General features: G+C 43.3%; 1 protein-coding gene across 1 annotated transcript in view; it reads left to right on the top strand.

Moving 5' to 3' along the window:
• Positions 1–12,159, top strand: part of LOC144798085 (uncharacterized) — a 159,473-nt gene extending 147,314 nt beyond the window's left edge. The window contains exons 5-6 of the mRNA XM_078668855.1: positions 3,547–3,657; positions 12,007–12,159. Coding sequence (XP_078524981.1) covers positions 3,547–3,657; positions 12,007–12,159 — 264 coding nt within the window. The remainder of the gene's footprint in view (positions 1–3,546; positions 3,658–12,006) is intronic.
• The last annotated feature ends 6,191 nt before the right edge of the window (positions 12,160–18,350 follow it).

The raw sequence follows: 18,350 nt of genomic DNA, 5'->3' as shown, positions 1-18,350 counted from the left end.
AGACCGCCAACATGTACATCCATTCACACCTACATTCATGCAGCACATGTAATAATCTCCCTGCTGCACCCTGGCCGCCAGCCTCTGCTGAACGAAGTCGAGCATATTGCTTTTGTACAGTAAGTCACGGCACTGCAGCGCCATACACCCTTGGCAGATCAGGATAACACCCTGAGGTTTTGCAACATGAATACACATACAGCTGTATTTCCACACATCCAAGGTCTGTCTCAGAGCCCAGATATGTATTGATGACAGGCTATCAGGCACACAGAGCAGTAAGTGCAGAGAAATGTCCATGCTACTGGAATCAAGCTATCATGGCTGATGAGGGCCTAAAGCCCGAAACCTGTCCTAGGATGCATGTTTCCAGTCCAGGGAGGACCTGGCTTGGCAGTTCGGGCTGGACTGTTCCCATGGGGCACAGGGTTAAGACTGATTTGCATATGGCTGGGTTCAAACTGGAGTGGCATAGTGAGCACAAAAACGATGGCTTTAGGCCCAGATCTCTGTACTGGGGTGAATGTATGACATAGTTCTGCATTCTGTCCATCAACTGTTGTTTTTGCATTTGTCACCCAGAGTGGGATGGGTATGCTCAGACGTGAGCCCCGTGCTCTCCATGCCACTAGAATCAAGCTATCCTGGCTGATGAGGGCTGAAAGCCCGAAACCGATCCTAGGATGCTTGTTTCCAGTCCAGGGAGGACCTGGCTCGGCAGTTCGGGCTGGACTGTTCCCATGGGGCACAGGGTCAAGACTGATTTGCATATGGCTGGGTTCAAACTGGAATGGCATGGTGAGCAAAAAAATGATGGATTTAGGCCCAGATCTCTGTACTGGGTGAATGTATGACATTGTTCTGCATTCTGTCCATCAACTGTTGTTTTTGCTCTTTCTAAAAATGGCATTTCTAAAATAGTAATGTTAAATCCAGCTTCACCAGTAAGGAGGATTTACTATTACCATTCCAAAGATATGAAAGATGAAAAAGCCACTTTTCTCTGATCTATAATTACAGCTTAAAAGTGTATTAAGGAGCAATTTATATAAAAATGTATTAAGGAAGTCTCAATGCTGACGTATGTGAGGAGTAGGCCTCACAGTAGAGAAAATCTAATTTGGGTGTTTGTCACTGCCAGTACATGTAAAGTTTAAACATAAATGCCCTCCCTTGTCCTTACATGCCAGCCCGCTCTTAGGGTTACTTCTAGCCTACCTTAAAAGTGACATATATGTAATAAAAGGGGAGTTTAAGACTTGGCAAGTAGTTGTAAATGCCAAGTCGAAGTGGCAGTAAACTGCACAAACAAGCGCTGCAGTGGCAGACCTGTCACAGGTTTGAAAAGCTACTTACGTAGGTGGCACAATCATTGCTGCATGCCCACTAATATCATTTGAAGTACAGGCCTGGGTTCATGGTATACCACTTTACAAGGGACTTAACAGCACAACAAATATGCCAATCAGGTATACACCAATGTCATCATGTTTAGGGGAGAAGCACATGTACTCTAGGTCTGGTTATCAGTGGTAAAGTGCTCAGAGTCATAAGGCCAACAAAAAGAATCAGCAACAACATGAGGTAAAAGACAAAACGTCTGTGGAAAACCACACTAAGGATGACACGTCTAACACAGTTATACTATTCTGAAGCCTTATTCTGTGATTTGTTTCCGTATCATCGCCACTGTCATACACACCATAATGACATGTAGAAATGTACTAAAAGGTGATTGGTGTTTGTTCGTCTGCATCAAAATTGGTAACACTGACCCCAATCAAAAAAGAAAATGATGGTGCACATAACCAGAGGAGAACCTCTGGATAGACATCTCTATAATAGGTTTTCAAACTTCTGAAGAGGATTATTAACATTGTGATTTGATTTGATCTGATGTAATGTGGAGTGATTGTGGCATCTGTGATTAAAGGGACTAGAGTTTAAAAACAAGAAATGTTTTTACAGTTCTATAATCTGCAGGAAGCTGTCCTGTTTTTTGGCCCTCAGGAAATCTTGGTATTGGAGTATGCTCAATGACTTATCCGCAGGTCAATTCTTACTATATAACTCAATTACGAGATCACTTTCCGCGATGTAGGACTACATCACTGCCGAACTGGAGACACACCTCCTAATGCAATACTTACATGTTATGGGCAATGGGTCACACATTGGACACTGGCTGTTTGAGGCGCTACTTATCCATACAACAAAACCCATGACGGCCCTCCGATCGCCATGGGAAACAGAATGTGCAGACCAAGAATGGGACACGTTGCTAGCGAACCCCCACTCATGTTCAGAGAAACTCTAAATTTAAGTTAATTCAGACATATATAAAACACAGAGGGCATATCTATCCCCGGACAAAATAAATCAATACTTTCACACCAATACCGCGGAGTGCCCGCGCTGTCTACTGACAGGCGCGGACCTCATACACATGCTTTTGTTTTGTGCTTCCCTGCATACCTATTGGCAAGAAGTCATCACGGCACTTGCAACATGCACAATCATGCGCACATGCGATGTCTGCATATTAGGTCTTTATCCTAGAACAAAGACAAACAGGGTCACGTAGAGATTTATTGACTTAGGCTTGGTAGTCGCAAAACGGTTAATAACTAAAAGAAGGAAACACACTGATCATCCTGTAATTAATAGTTGAAAAAATCACTTCTAGTGTGGGCGCAAGCCAAAAACACATCACTACACAGAGAGGAACTAGCTGAGCTACGAAAAAATACTCTATTGCACAATAGTGGTATACCATACGTTTGGATTTAGCACGCATGGATGGGGAGAGGGAGAATGGATCTTTGCAAAAAGCTGATGTACAAGAGGAGGTTGCGGGTTCGCAGCTCGATAGTGATGTCGGCCCGAGTTGAGGATGGGGATTGACACAGGGACATGGGCCACAGTAACAATATGCAAAAGATGCTGGAGGAGTGGCATGGGTATCTATCCGGACAGACTCATTTGGTCAAGAGAAGTTGATAAGAGTGGTAAGGATGTACTGGGTACGAAATATGCACAATACTTGTACACTGACCTTGTTAGTTTGTTTTGATTATAAATATATATCATATTTTGCCTCATCCTATTGACTTGACTGCATGCTTAGGCACGGATACTCACGTGCAAAATTGGTTGGACATACAGTATAGATATTCGACTCAGTAAGATATGCTTTGGCAGTGGGAATGACATTTTATGCCCCGCGCAATGTAACCACTTGTCCTTCTCTATAACTATGCTCTATGTTATTATGCAATTCTGTAAAAATTGAAAAATGCAAATAAAGATATTTTTAAAAAAATTAAATAAAATTAAAGTATGCTCAAACAATGACACATGACTAGATCTCAGGTAATGTTGCTAAGTGGAATGACAGGTATCCTGATTTACAAGGACTTTTATGTGATTGTTCTTGGAATGACTGTGCCACATGTAGATGAATAGTAAAGTTTTAGGAATGCATCTCTTTGTTAAACTCTTGGCCCTGTTTAACATGTCTTATCTGTGTTTAATGTTTCCCTACAGACTGCTCTGAACATGCTTACAAAGTGCCAGGCATTGGGGTACACATCAGACGGGGTCCTGTGCACCGCCATCCACCCTGGCTGGGTCCAGACTGACCTTGGAGGACCAAATGTAAGTCAAATATGCATTCCTGCGGCTTGTGTACTGAAAAGGAGTCTACCAAACTAAACAGGCAGATTCCTTCCAAAGCCATACAATCAGCTTCCCATATTTCAAAAGGTAGTGTTTACTACCCATTGTAGAGTCACCATTATCACCACAGGTTGTCTGCCCTATGGAGCTGTGAGAAGTTGGCCTGATGTATGATGTTCACTATTCTAGTGAGCACCTTGTATCAGTCCAAACAACCCTATGGTGGTGGTTGTAAGTCAACCTTATAGACAAGCTATCCTAGTGGTAGCATGGACTAAGCAGTCTTAGGCTTAACTCAAGAGGGCATGTGAAGCCAGCTGTTTTACCATATGCAATCCTTTTAATACTAAATGAAAGGACTCCACACAAGCTATATATTATAAAAATATATCTATTTATTACTAGAATAATCCTCTGTACTCTTTATGAGGACAGAGGCACAAGCGTTTAAACAAAAGCACAGTTAAAGATCCAAAAGTTGCACAGTCATGGATAGGCCCGGTGGCCACTTAAACCATATACTAAATAAGTGGTATAAGAACCACTTCACAAACAATGGTAAGGCCTAGGGCCTTGGGAATCGCTGGGACTACACTGGACTAACAGTAGTTAGGACGGGAGTAGCCAGCGGGATTCGGGTGCAGCACTAAAAGCACACGAATGCACCAATGCAAAGTCAATGGTGTGTAAAAGTTACAATGTTACTGTTTTGGAAGTCTTCCGACTGGACTAGAACTTAGCCACTTTAAACTAGGACACTAGAGGTGTCAACCACTACAGGAGTACCGGTGTTTGATCGTTACCTCACCCACAGGAAGCGGGTGCATAGGTGCCAAAGTGTGTCGGGTTTCGTCGTGGAGTTCTATGGAGCCTGGAGGAGAAGATGCTGCAGGCGGCCAGGAGAGAAGAGTCCGGTTGGATCCAAGGGTGGATCGAAGATGTAGAGTACCTGAAAGCAGAGGGGACAGAGTCTGGGTCACTAGCCAGTGACCAGGATGGAACCAGGAAGGAACCAGGCGATGTCGGGCGCAATCAGGTGGTTGTCGAGAAGCTTGACTCCGCTGCCACGTGGACTCGGGGGCATCGACGATGACCAGGAGTGGAACACGAGCTGTCCCACGAAGGCTCTCGCTGTCGGCGGAGTCGGCTTCCGGATCGGAGTCAACAGGCCTTGGCAAAGGCAACCCACGCAGGATTTGAAGATCGCTTCTTACTCGGACCAGCAAGGTCAGAGATGCTAATCCTTTTCAGGGGAGCGAGGGCCAGTCTGGAGCAACCAGACCAACAGAGTAGTTTCATAGTTTCGTCGTCGTCGTAGAGGTCTCTGGCCAACGGGCAAGTGACCGGACAGACGCGTCGAGCAGGAAAATGCAAAAGGGCCCCACGCAGCACAAAGGGGGGGGGGATTTCCTAATCAGGATAGCCACCCCTCTAGAGCCTGTTGTGTACCCCGCGTGTGCCAGGACCTTGTAGGCTCCCCTCGCCAGAAAACCACATTTCGTGCCCTGCAAGTGCGTTTCTTGGAGTAGAGCGATGTCAGGGTGCATTCTTTTCAGGTATGCCTGCACCAGACCTCACTTGACCTTGTCCCCCTAGCCGCTCACGTTCTATGTGATCACTGTATAGGGGTCCGTTTCCAGACTCCTGTCTCTAGGGTTGTGATCTGTCAGGGGAGACTTTCAGCTGTGCGGGTCAAATATGCCACCAGTGGGGGGATTGAAGCGGGTGCGCCTCTACGATTCGCCCCGTGAGTAGTTGCCAACCAGAAAAATAACCTAGGAATCAAAACATCCCCAACCAAAAAACCCGTTCCATTTCCTCCCACTCCCCCACCCCACCTCCTCCTGCCCCTGAGCCCTCCCAGCCATCCGGACAGGAAGCAAACTTTTGGGGCAGACGGAGGTCTGTCGCCCTCCCCGGTCCAATTTACACCACAGCTACGAACTCCTGTGGGTTCCCCAACACCATCATTACAGCGTTTATCAAAACGTAGACCAAAGGCTATGGTGTCAAGAAGACACAAATATAGAAAAGTAAGAGGAGAAACAAGAGCAATAGAAAAAGCGCAGCTGATAAAGGAAAGGAGAGAAAGAGAGAGAAAAAGGGGGGGGTGTTTGTGTCCAGCCTGCCTGCTCCGGCAGAGTCCATCTTAGTCACGGCCGACCCAGCAGGCCCTTGTTCACGAGTTGGAGTCTGGGGCCTCGTTCTGTGATGGGCCCGCCTCCGGCAATGACCCTTGTTCCAGAGCCAATATTTCCGCCGCTAGGGGGTGCAGTGAAGGGCCCATCCTCTCGTCTCCTTCAGATGAAGAATGTTCGCTTGCAGTTCCTGCGCCCTTTACTGTATCATCGCCCAGCCGGAGCCGTCCAGAGGAGCGGAGCACACGGGCGCCCGCCGAGAGCCACGGAATTGTGTTTTGAGAGTCGGTTTCACATCGTACTTGAAGGATACCTGGGGCTCGCTTATCATTCCAGAGTTTTTCTACTATATCAAGATTGACTGGGGAGCCTCCAGTAAAATAATTATCGACCTTTTTTATTACTTGTGGAGCTTACATACTGAGCTTACCTACTAAATTAAGCCATAGCCCTGAAGAAGTCTATGGTTCACTTACCAAGACGAAACACGTGTTGGCGGCTAGTTTGTCTCAAGAAGATCAACGTCCTAATAAAAGAAGATATGACGACTATTTCTCTCTCAAGATTTATTTGATGAAATCTCATTGACCTTGATGTTTAGCTCAGGATATACTCTGTTTTTTGTGTCATAAATGGTCTTGTTTTACATGACCTATTTTGGTTGTTTCGTGGGTGACCAAAACCTTATCCTTGGAGCTTAAAAGATTGTGAATTTAGATTATTGTCACATATCAGCGCAACTATCACTCTGTCACCCTTTCTATTGTTTTCCTCCAGTGTTCTGATCTAGGAGACAGGCACCCCAGCCATGAAGGCTTGCATCTGATTCTAAGACAAGGTCTGGTGCTGAAGCAAAGATTGCTCTGCCGTTCCAAGCATCCAAATTGTCTAACCACCAGGTCAGTTACAATATGGCTTCTTGGTTCAGGCAAATACGATCTCCGTACCAAAGGCCTGATCTCAGAGCCCTCGCTTTTATCCTTTGAATGGCTTGATAATTTAGGGGGCCCGGAAAGATAGGTTGTATAGAAGAGAAAAGAAGACCCAGAAGTCTGGCTAGTTCCCTTAAGGATTTTTTCTTTGGTGGAAGAAGGGAGAGGCAATTCGTGGTGTCCACAGTGAAACCCAGGAATTCCATAGTCCTTGGGGGAGATAGTATCGACTTCTCCTAGTTTATGATAAATCGCAGATTCTCTAAGAGGTCTATTACAGTCTTCAGGTCTTGAATAACTTGAGCATGATCCTGAGACAGGATGAGGATATCGTTTAGATATATGATCAGACGAATACCTTTTTCTCTTAAAGAGGAGGCGACTGCTCTCATCACCTTGGTGAAACACCAAGGGGCTGAGGAGAGCCAGAAAGGAAGAGCGCGGAATTGAAAGAGATGGTTTTTCCAAATTAACTGAAGGAAGGGTTGGTGAGCCTTGGCCATAGGAATGGTAAAGTAAGCATCTTTTAGGTCCAATTTGACCAGCCAGTCTACTCCTAACAATAGGTCTCTCAGAAGATGGATGCCCTCCATCTTGAAGTGTCTGTAAACAAAGTATTTGTGGAGTTCCCTTAGATTTATGACGGGTCTCCAACCCTTGTCCTTTTTTTCTACAAGGAAGAGTGTGCTTACAAACCCTAACAATGTCCATAGGGACTTCAACAAATGCACCTTTCAGGAGCATAGAGAAGATCTCCTCCTCTATAATTTTTATTGACCTAAAGTGAGGGGAATTTCCATGGGAAATGAATTTTGGATTGGAGTTTCCATAAAATCGATCATAAATCTGTTCACGGTATTCAGAACCCATGGATCTTGAGTGATTCATTTCCAGTTCAGCGAAAATAATTTTAGTCTGCCTCCCACTTTTGGGGAAAAAGAAGGGGGAGGGGTAAGACTCGTAGTACTCACTTTGAGGAACAGTGTCACTAGGTGCTCCTCTTGCTCTGAAGCCTCTGGAACGAAAGCCTCTTCCTCTTGCTGGATAGAATTGGGATTGATTTGAGGCTTGGTAACCTCTTCCGCCATAACCTCTGGATCTAGAGTAGCGCCTGTGGTTGAAGCGGCCGGAAGATTGTCCCCTTCTTCCGGCCCTGCCAAAAAGGTTCTTAGAATTGCAGACTCTCTTCATATTTTGGTGTGGTTTGTCTAATGCCGGTAAGGTAGATACGTATTTTCCTAAGGTCTTAATCAGGTCCGCACCAAAAAGCAAACCCTTAGGATTGAGTGAGGGTTCTTTGTCCGCCAGGTCACTCAATTTGGGACTGATCTTAGTGAGAACCACCCTTCTCCTCTCAGAATTAAGACCGGTGTTGGCATTGCCCAATAAAACGAAGGCCCTTTGGCTCCATCCCCGAATTACATCGGTGTTCAGTGGGGAGCCATTGATGTAGCTATCTTCAGCAGCATCGATGATTTTAGCTAAAGGTCCTAGGATATCAAGGACCGGTCATGGCAAATCTTAAGGGATCTCTCCATTCCTTTCCTGGGATCTCTCCCAAGTTTAAAAAGATATTTTATCAGTTCTGGGTGAGGGTTTGCGGTTTGGCAGAGGGTCTCGAACATTCTGCTCTTAGAAGATTGCGGGTGTCTCTCTCCAGAGGGTTTCTCAACCATTTTGCAATAAATGTGCTTACATGTTCATGGGGGACCCATTCGGAGCTCATGGGATGTTTAATATTAAGGGGAGAGAACATATTTTCACCCAAAGGGTCTATAATACTGTCTTTTGAAGAGGAAGGGGGATTTTCCTCAATAGGTTGGGAATTAAAATCATGGTCGTCCTCATCCAGGTCAAGAATATATTCATCAGGAAACTCCGATGCATCATCGTCATGATTGTCGTCACAAAAAACATAATCTCCCAATTGAAGATCATCACTTTGAGCACTTGGATAGATTGTGCCGCGAGGGACACCCAGATATTTTGTGCCTCTGGGGACACCTTTAAAAGTTGTGTCGCCAGGGACACCTGATGTGTTTGAGGTGCGAGGACCTCCCATGAAATTTGAGGTGCTGGGACCTCCTATAGTGCTATTGGGGATATAATTGATATTTTTAATCTTTTTAATTTTCTTTCCCATTATTTCAGCGATATCCTCATTACTTGTCAGGGCATGTTGTACTTCAACAACATCATCCTCTTCAGAGGGGAGTGATCTCTTTGATGCCATAACCTTAGATAATGTTGTCAGCACACAGGATCTCATCTCCTTATGAATCATGCTTTTGATTGCCCCATTTGCCATATTAGGGAAGGGTGCGTTGGCCTCATCCGAGTCTATATCAGACAATATAAGAAAAAATCTAAGGTATAGATATAGAGGTAAGTAATATAGAGGTAGGTAAAAGATTAGGTCTTCCCTCTTTTTTGGGGGGGCATTTTTTAATTATTATTTTGATGAGTATAAATTATATCCCTTATAATTAGTATTATTTATATATATATATATATATATATATATATATATATATATCAGCTCCAAGAATCCCACCCCGTCAATAACGGGAATCAGGAAGCAGCACTCAAGGGTAAATCCACGGTTCAGTTTTATTAATTCAAAACGCGCTTTCGGCACTCGGCCTTCGTCAGTGTTCAAACAAACACAGTGCCACAAAGCCCCATTGCATTTAAAGTCATCACGTGTCAATTTTACATGACATAAAGATAGGACCAATTGATGAAAACACGGTCGCCATCTTTGAATGGGTAAAAAATGTGTTATGTATGGCAATCCGCTCTTCAATCCGAGCAATGTATAAATGTACCATATAATTAAATAACTGGCAATCCTCAACATAAATCGAAATCGATCATGCAATTACGCCATTATTATAATCCCCTCAAATGGGCTATGTATATTTTATACTCATGAATGTCCCCACTCGTATAACACAATTATACCGCCCTGGATGGGCCCAAACAGATTCTAATATGAATTACGTGATGGTGAAAATTACAAAAGGCAATACAATTAAAAAAGAAGAAAGAAAAGCGAGTTTAAGCAATTACAAACATAATGAGCAATATTCAATTTTACAGCTGATCAGTCATCCCATATCTTAATTCCATCAGATCAAATGGACTGCCAAGTCTTCATGCACATTCAATCCCCCTGGCATCTTGCTTTGTAGGTCAATTATATAACGCGACTCAAGTCGCCTAAGTTTATGTAGCCTGTCTCCCCCTCTCACATGGGCAGGGACCGAATCCAGACAAAAATACGTTAACAGGTCCCTGTTACGTGCATGTTCCTTATCAAAGTGTCTGGCTACTGGGTAGTTCACATCTGCATTTTGGATCGCCCTTTGGTGTTCCAAAATCCCTAATTTGACTGGGTTCGTTGTGCTGCCCACATACCTTCTGCCACAAGGACATGTTAGACAGTACACAACGTAAGGTGTAGAGCATGTGAGAAACTTAGATATTTTTTTGGGTTGTTTTACCCCTGGTACATTATATTGTGTCGTACGCCTACTTCCTTTGCAAGCCTTGCATTTACCGCAAGGAAAGAAGCCTTTCAAGGGTTCAGACTTGGATCTGGGTGTAGTTTCCTCATGGTGACTATGAACTAAATAGTCTTTGAGTGCTCGAGCTTTTCTAAACGTTACTAGAGGGTAAGATGGTAGATCTTGCTTTATGACAGTGTCAGTAAGCAAGATATTCCAATGCTTTCGCATGATGCGTTTCAGTTCAATAGCATTGCTAGAAAAAGTTGTAATCATTCTGAACGTACCTCCAACAGTATTTTTGTTGTCAACATTATCTGTTTTTTCTTTTTTGAGTAGTTCACTCCTGTCCATATTGCAAACTTTACTCATTGCCTGTTTAAGTACTCCCTCTTTGTAACCTCTAGTTTTAAATCTTTGTATGCTGCTGTTGGCTGCTTTTCGAAAATCCTGTTTCTTTGTGTTGTTCCTCTTTATCCTTAGTAATTCCCCATAGGGTATACTATTCACTAAGCTTTTAGGATGACTACTGGTCGCAAATAAAGTTGAGTTACCAGCAGTCTCCTTGCGAAAGAGCCTAGTGTGCAACCTGCCGTCATCTACAAAGACTGTCAAGTCTAGATAGTTGACCTCAACCTTGCTGAATGTCCCTGAGAACTTCAAGTTATTACTGTTGGCATTGAGTACCGCAACATATTGCTTGGCTAGATCGACTGACCCCTCTATAATAATAAAGAGGTCGTCGATATAACGATACCAACACCTAACAAGTTCATTCCATTTTTTGTTTGCTGGGGACCAGGCCACCTGCTCCTCCCACCACCCCACGAATAAATTCGCGAAGCTGGGGGCGGAGCAGGTACCCATCGCCACGCCCGTAAGTTGTTTATATAGATCTTTGCCAAAGAGAAAGATATTATTATTTAGGCAGAATCCTAGGAAATCGAGCAACATTTTATTATGTTCGAAATATTTCACCGGTCTATTGTCCAGGAACCAGGAAATGGCCAGAAGCCCCTCTTCATGCCCAATGCACGTATACAGACTGGTGATATCTATCACCAGCATGGTATAACCATCACACCAATCAACATCTTCTATAAGATTCAAAAAATGTTTGGTGTCCTTCAGATAGGATTTCAGACCGATAACATGTGGAAAGAGAAAAGAATCAACATACATTGATAAGTGTTCTGTGAGACTGCCTTGGGAGGCCACAATCGGCCTACCAGGAGGATTCAATAAGTCCTTGTGTATTTTAGGTAAATAGTAAAATGTAGGGGTAACTGGATTCGGACATCTCAAAAATAAGTTCTCATCGCAGCTCAACATATCACTGTTATACCACCTTGAAATCATATCGTGATATTCTTTGATACTATTGTTGTATACAGATGTATTTACTTTGGTATATGTGCTGGAATCATTTAATTGGCGTAATGCCTCCTGTTCATACTGTGCTTTGGTGAGCAGAACGATGTTCCCCCCCTTGTCTGAGGGTTTGCACACCAAAGAGGAGTCGTCACACAACTTTTTGAGTGCCAGATGTTTTTTATTTGTAAAGTTCTGTTGTTCATGCTTCAATTTCATATTGCCCCTCAAATTACGTAAATCCTGTAACACAGCCTCAGAAAAAGTGTCTATGGCGTCTGACCCCATCACGGGCATGAAGGTGGAAATCGGTTTGAAGTTAGTAGCACCACCTCTCTGTTGTACTCCCATGTCCGTAATCAACTGTGTATTCCCTAGATTATCAGCCTCATCATCGTCCAGACATTCCATCCTAAGTTCTTCCAGAGACCTGATGACAGCCAGATCCCTGCAGGAAAGAGTGTCACCCTCCGTATTACCGACAGCCGTCGGTTTTATTCTTGGAGGTTTGGTTTTAAAGTACTTATATAGTTTCAGTTTACGGGTAAACTTAAACAAATCTATCCGTGTCTGAGTGAACTCTAGATTTTTTTGCGGGCAAAATGTGAGTCCAAGTTTCAGGATACTTTGTTCCTCGTCTGTTAGAGTCTTAGGGGTCAGGTTCACAATCGTCAAATTATCTACATCTTCTTTTTCTACTTCTTGTAGAAATTCTTCCTGCTCCTTGTTAGGGGTGGCGAGCCCACGATGTTTCCGGCTCCAGCCCCCCCTCCTCGTTTTCCTCTTGGTCCTCTTTTTTCCGGGGGTTTGCCCCTTCCCCCTTGGAGTTGTTGCTTTCGCATCACTTGGTATTCTTTGTGAAAACCCGATGACTCAGGAGCAGTAGATTGACCAGCCTGGCCATCTTCACTTGATGTCTCGTCACCCGTAGCCGATGATTCTGAGGTCTCTGGTACATATTCAGTTGCTGTTGGTTGTTTCTTTTTTAATTCCTTTCTCAATTTGTCATACTTTTTCGAGAAGGTCAGAACTCTTCCACTGTTATAATCTTTCTCATCTCGTTCAAATTTTTCTTCCTTTCTCTGTTTGATTTTTCCTTCATATTTCTTTAATCGTTTTTTCATTGCTTCCCGCTTTTCTTCCAATTTTTCTTGATCTTCTTCCTTTGCTAGATCTTGTTCTATATCCTTAATTTGTGTCAGGGCTTTATCTCTATCGCTCCATGCGAAGCGTACCAGTATCATCAAGCTTCCCTTACAAGATTGGGCAGTGTGTTCAGCCCATGCATCTAACAATAAAGGGTCCGGATTCTCGTATGCTGGGATAGTATATATTCTGAGTCCCCTTGGCACACGGTCTACGTCGATGTAATTTTGGAGAGATGTGGCTTCCCACCATTTTCTACATTCTCTCTCATACAGACGTTCCAACAATAGTAATTTGGCATTTAAATCCGTTGTATTTTTATTCAAATTTTCTGGTACTTCGCCCTGTTTGACCCCAGCAGTCTTGCTTCTATTTTTGAACATGCCTTGTTCGGCTTTGCGCCGCTCCGTTTCGCAGAACATTATTACTTCTGGTCACAGCCGTGACCATTAGATCAAACTTGTGTCCCCTAACGCCAGCAACAATTCGACATGCAATGCTTGGTAGTAGAAGGAGATCTCCTTACCCGGTATTGCCTTCTCACGCCACAATATACCAGTCTTTCTGCAGGCGCGGGCACCTTTGGAGACTCCGTTTCCCAAATCCAAACTTTTCGTCGAAGTTGCGGTGCGACTGGATTTTAACATAAACGCTCCATTTGCACCTGCCTGTCGCACTCCTTGGCTGGTGCCTGCTCGCCGGGGGTGCACCCGACCACAATATCAGCTCCAAGAATCCCACCCCGTCAATAACGGGAATCAGGAAGCAGCACTCAAGGGTAAATCCACGGTTCAGTTTTATTAATTCAAAACGCGCTTTCGGCACTCGGCCTTCGTCAGTGTTCAAACAAACACAGTGCCACAAAGCCCCATTGCATTTAAAGTCATCACGTGTCAATTTTACATGACATAAAGATAGGACCAATTGATGAAAACACGGTCGCCATCTTTGAATGGGTAAAAAATGTGTTATGTATGGCAATCCGCTCTTCAATCCGAGCAATGTATAACTGTACCATATAATTAAATAACTGGCAATCCTCAACATAAATCGAAATCGATCATGCAATTACGCCATTATTATAATCCCCTCAAATGGGCTATGTATATTTTATACTCATGAATGTCCCCACTCGTATAACACAATTATACCGCCCTGGATGGGCCCAAACAGATTCTAATATGAATTACGTGATGGTGAAAATTACAAAAGACAATACAATTAAAAAAGAAGAAAGAAAAGCGAGTTTAAGCAATTACAAACATAATGAGCAATATTCATTTTTACAGCTGATCAGTCATCCCATATCTTAATTCCATCAGATCAAATGGACTGCCAAGTCTTTGGCGATCCAAAATGCCAAAGGGCGATCCAAAATGCAGATGTGAACTACCCAGTAGCCAGACACTTTGATAAGGAACATGCACGTAACAGGGACCTGTTAACGTATTTTTGTCTGGATTCTGTCCCTGCCCATGTGAGAGGGGGAGACAGGCTACATAAACTTAGGCGACTTGAGTCGCGTTATATAATTGACCTACAAAGCAAGATGCCAGGGGGATTGAATGTGCATGAAGACTTGGCAGTCCATTTGATCTGATGGAATTAAGATATGGGATGACTGATCAGCTGTAAAATTGAATATTGCTCATTATGTTTGTAATTGCTTAAACTCGCTTTTCTTTCTTCTTTTTTAATTGTATTGCCTTTTGTAATTTTCACCATCACGTAATTCATATTAGAATCTGTTTGGGCCCATCCAGGGCGGTATAATTGTGTTATACGAGTGGGGACATTCATGAGTATAAAATATACATAGCCCATTTGAGGGGATTATAATAATGGCGTAATTGCATGATCGATTTCGATTTATGTTGAGGATTGCCAGTTATTTAATTATATGGTACATTTATACATTGCTCGGATTGAAGAGCGGATTGCCATACATAACACATTTTTTACCCATTCAAAGATGGCGACCGTGTTTTCATCAATTGGTCCTATCTTTATGTCATGTAAAATTGACACGTGATGACTTTAAATGCAATGGGGCTTTGTGGCACTGTGTTTGTTTGAACACTGACGAAGGCCGAGTGCCGAAAGCGCGTTTTGAATTAATAAAACTGAACCGTGGATTTACCCTTGAGTGCTGCTTCCTGATTACCGTTATTGACGGGGTGGGATTCTTGGAGCTGATATTGTGGTCGGGTGCACCCCCGGCGAGCAGGCACCAGCCAAGGAGTGCGACAGGCAGGTGCAAATGGAGCGTTTATGTTAAAATCCAGTCGCACCGCAACTTCGACGAAAAGTTTGGATTTGGGAAACGGAGTCTCCAAAGGTGCCCGCGCCTGCAGAAAGACTGGTATATTGTGGCGTGAGAAGGCAATACCGGGTAAGGAGATCTCCTTCTACTACCAAGCATTGCATGTCGAATTGTTGCTGGCGTTAGGGGACACGAGTTTGATCTAATGGTCACGGCTGTGACCAGAAGTAATAATGTTCTGCGAAACGGAGCGGTGCAAAGCCGAACAAGGCATGTTCAAAAATAGAAGCAAGACTGCTGGGGTCAAACAGGGCGAAGTACCAGAAAATTTGAATAAAAATACAACGGATTTAAATGCCAAATTACTATTGTTGGAACGTCTGTATGAGAGAGAATGTAGAAAATGGTGGGAAGCCACATCTCTCCAAAATTACATCGACGTAGACCGTGTGCCAAGGGGACTCAGAATATATACTATCCCAGCATACGAGAATCCGGACCCTTTATTGTTAGATGCATGGGCTGAACACACTGCCCAATCTTGTAAGGGAAGCTTGATGATACTGGTACGCTTCGCATGGAGCGATAGAGATAAAGCCCTGACACAAATTAAGGATATAGAACAAGATCTAGCAAAGGAAGAAGATCAAGAAAAATTGGAAGAAAAGCGGGAAGCAATGAAAAAACGATTAAAGAAATATGAAGGAAAAATCAAACAGAGAAAGGAAGAAAAATTTGAACGAGATGAGAAAGATTATAACAGTGGAAGAGTTCTGATCTTCTCGAAAAAGTATGACAAATTGAGAAAGGAATTAAAAAAGAAACAACCAACAGCAACTGAATATGTACCAGAGACCTCAGAATCATCGGTTACGGGTGACGAGACATCAAGTGAAGATGGCCAGGCTGGTCAATCTACTGCTCCTGAGTCATCGGGTTTTCACAAAGAATACCAAGTGATGCGAAAGCAACAACTCCAAGGGGGAAGGGGCAAACCCCCGGAAAAAAGAGGACCAAGAGGAAAACGAGGAGGGGGGGCTGGAGCCAGAAACATCGTGGGCTCGCCACCCCTAACAAGGAGCAGGAAGAATTTCTACAAGAAGTAGAAAAAGAAGATGTAGATAATTTGACGATTGTGAACCTGACCCCTAAGACTCTAACAGACGAGGAACAAAGTATCCTGAAACTTGGACTCACATTTTGCCCGCAAAAAAATCTAGAGTTCACTCAGACACGGATAGATTTGTTTAAGTTTACCCGTAAACTGAAACTATATAAGTACTTTAAAACCAAACCTCCAAGAATAAAACCGACGGCTGTCGGTAATACGGAGGGTGACACTCTTTCCTGCAGGGATCTGGCTGTCATCAGGTCTCTGGAAGAACTTAGGATGGAATGTCTGGACGATGATGAGGCTGATAATCTAGGGAATACACAGTTGATTACGGACATGGGAGTACAACAGAGAGGTGGTGCTACTAACTTCAAACCGATTTCCACCTTCATGCCCGTGATGGGGTCAGACGCCATAGACACTTTTTCTGAGGCTGTGTTACAGGATTTACGTAATTTGAGGTGCAATATGAAATTTAAGCATGAACAACAGAACTTTACAAATAAACAACATCTGGCACTCAAAAAGTTGTGTGACGACTCCTCTTTGGTGTGCAAACCCTCAGACAAGGGGGGGAACATCGTTCTGCTCACCAAAGCACAGTATGAACAGGAGGCATTACGCCAATTAAATGATTCCAGCACATATACCAAAGTAAATACATCTGTATACAACAATAGTATCAAAGAATATCACGATATGATTTCAAAGTGGTATAACAGTGATATGTTGAGCTGTGATGAGAACTTATTTTTGAGATGTCCGAATCCAGTTACCCCTACATTTTACTATTTACCTAAAATACACAAGGACTTATTGAATCCTCCTGGTAGGCCGATTGTGGCCTCCCAAGGCAGTCTCACAGAACACTTATCAATGTATGTTGATTCTTTTCTCTTTCCACATGTTATCGGTCTGAAATCCTATCTGAAGGACACCAAACATTTTTTGAATCTTATAGAAGATGTTGATTGGTGTGATGGTTATACCATGCTGGTGATAGATATCACCAGTCTGTATACGTGCATTGGGCATGAAGAGGGGCTTCTGGCCATTTCCTGGTTCCTGGACAATAGACCGGTGAAATATTTCGAACATAATAAAATGTTGCTCGATTTCCTAGGATTCTGCCTAAATAATAATATCTTTCTCTTTGGCAAAGATCTATATAAACAACTTACGGGCGTGGCGATGGGTACCTGCTCCGCCCCCAGCTTCGCGAATTTATTCGTGGGGTGGTGGGAGGAGCAGGGGGCCTGGTCCCCAGCAAACAAAAAATGGAATGAACTTGTTAGGTGTTGGTATCGTTATATCGACGACCTCTTTATTATTATAGAGGGGTCAGTCGATCTAGCCAAGCAATATGTTGCGGTACACAATGCCAACAGTAATAACTTGAAGTTCTCAGGGACATTCAGCCAGGTTGAGGTCAACTATCTAGACTTGACAGTCTTTGTAGATGACGGCAGGTTGCACACTAGGCTCTTTCGCAAGGAGACTGCTGGTAACTCAACTTTATTTGCGACCAGTAGTCATCCTAAAAGCTTAGTGAATAGTATACCCTATGGGGAATTACTAAGGATAAAGAGGAACAACACAAAGGAACAGGATTTTCGAAAAGCAGCCAACAGCAGCATACAAAGAATTAAAACTAGAGGTTACAAAGAGGGAGTACTTAAACAGGCAATGGGTAAAGTTTGCAATATGGACAGGAGTGAACTACTCAAAAAAGAAAAAACAGATTATGTTGACAACAAAAATACTGTTGGAGGTACGTTCAGAATGATTACAACTTTTTCTAGCAATGCTATTGAACTGAAACGCATCATGCGAAAGCATTGGAATATCTTGCTTACTGACACTGTCATAAAGCAAGATCTACCATCTTACCCTCTAGTAACGTTTAGAAAAGCTCGAGCACTCAAAGACTATTTAGTTCATAGTCACCATGAGGAAACTACACCCAGATCCAAGTCTGAACCCTTGAAAGGCTTCTTTCCTTGCGGTAAATGCAAGGCTTGCAAAGGAAGTAGGCGTACGACACAATATAATGTACCAGGGGTAAAACAACCAAAAAAAAATCTAAGTTTCTCACATGCTCTACACCTTACGTTGTGTACTGTCTAACATGTCCTTGTGGCAGAAGGTATGTGGGCAGCACAACGAACCCAGTCAAATTAGGGATTTTGGAACACCAAA

Source organism: Lissotriton helveticus, chromosome 12, assembly GCF_964261635.1.
Source record: "Lissotriton helveticus chromosome 12, aLisHel1.1, whole genome shotgun sequence".
Taxonomy (NCBI): Eukaryota; Metazoa; Chordata; class Amphibia; order Caudata; family Salamandridae; genus Lissotriton; species Lissotriton helveticus.
Note: the sequence above shows the minus strand (reverse complement) of the source record. Positions and strands in the feature narration are given on the sequence as shown.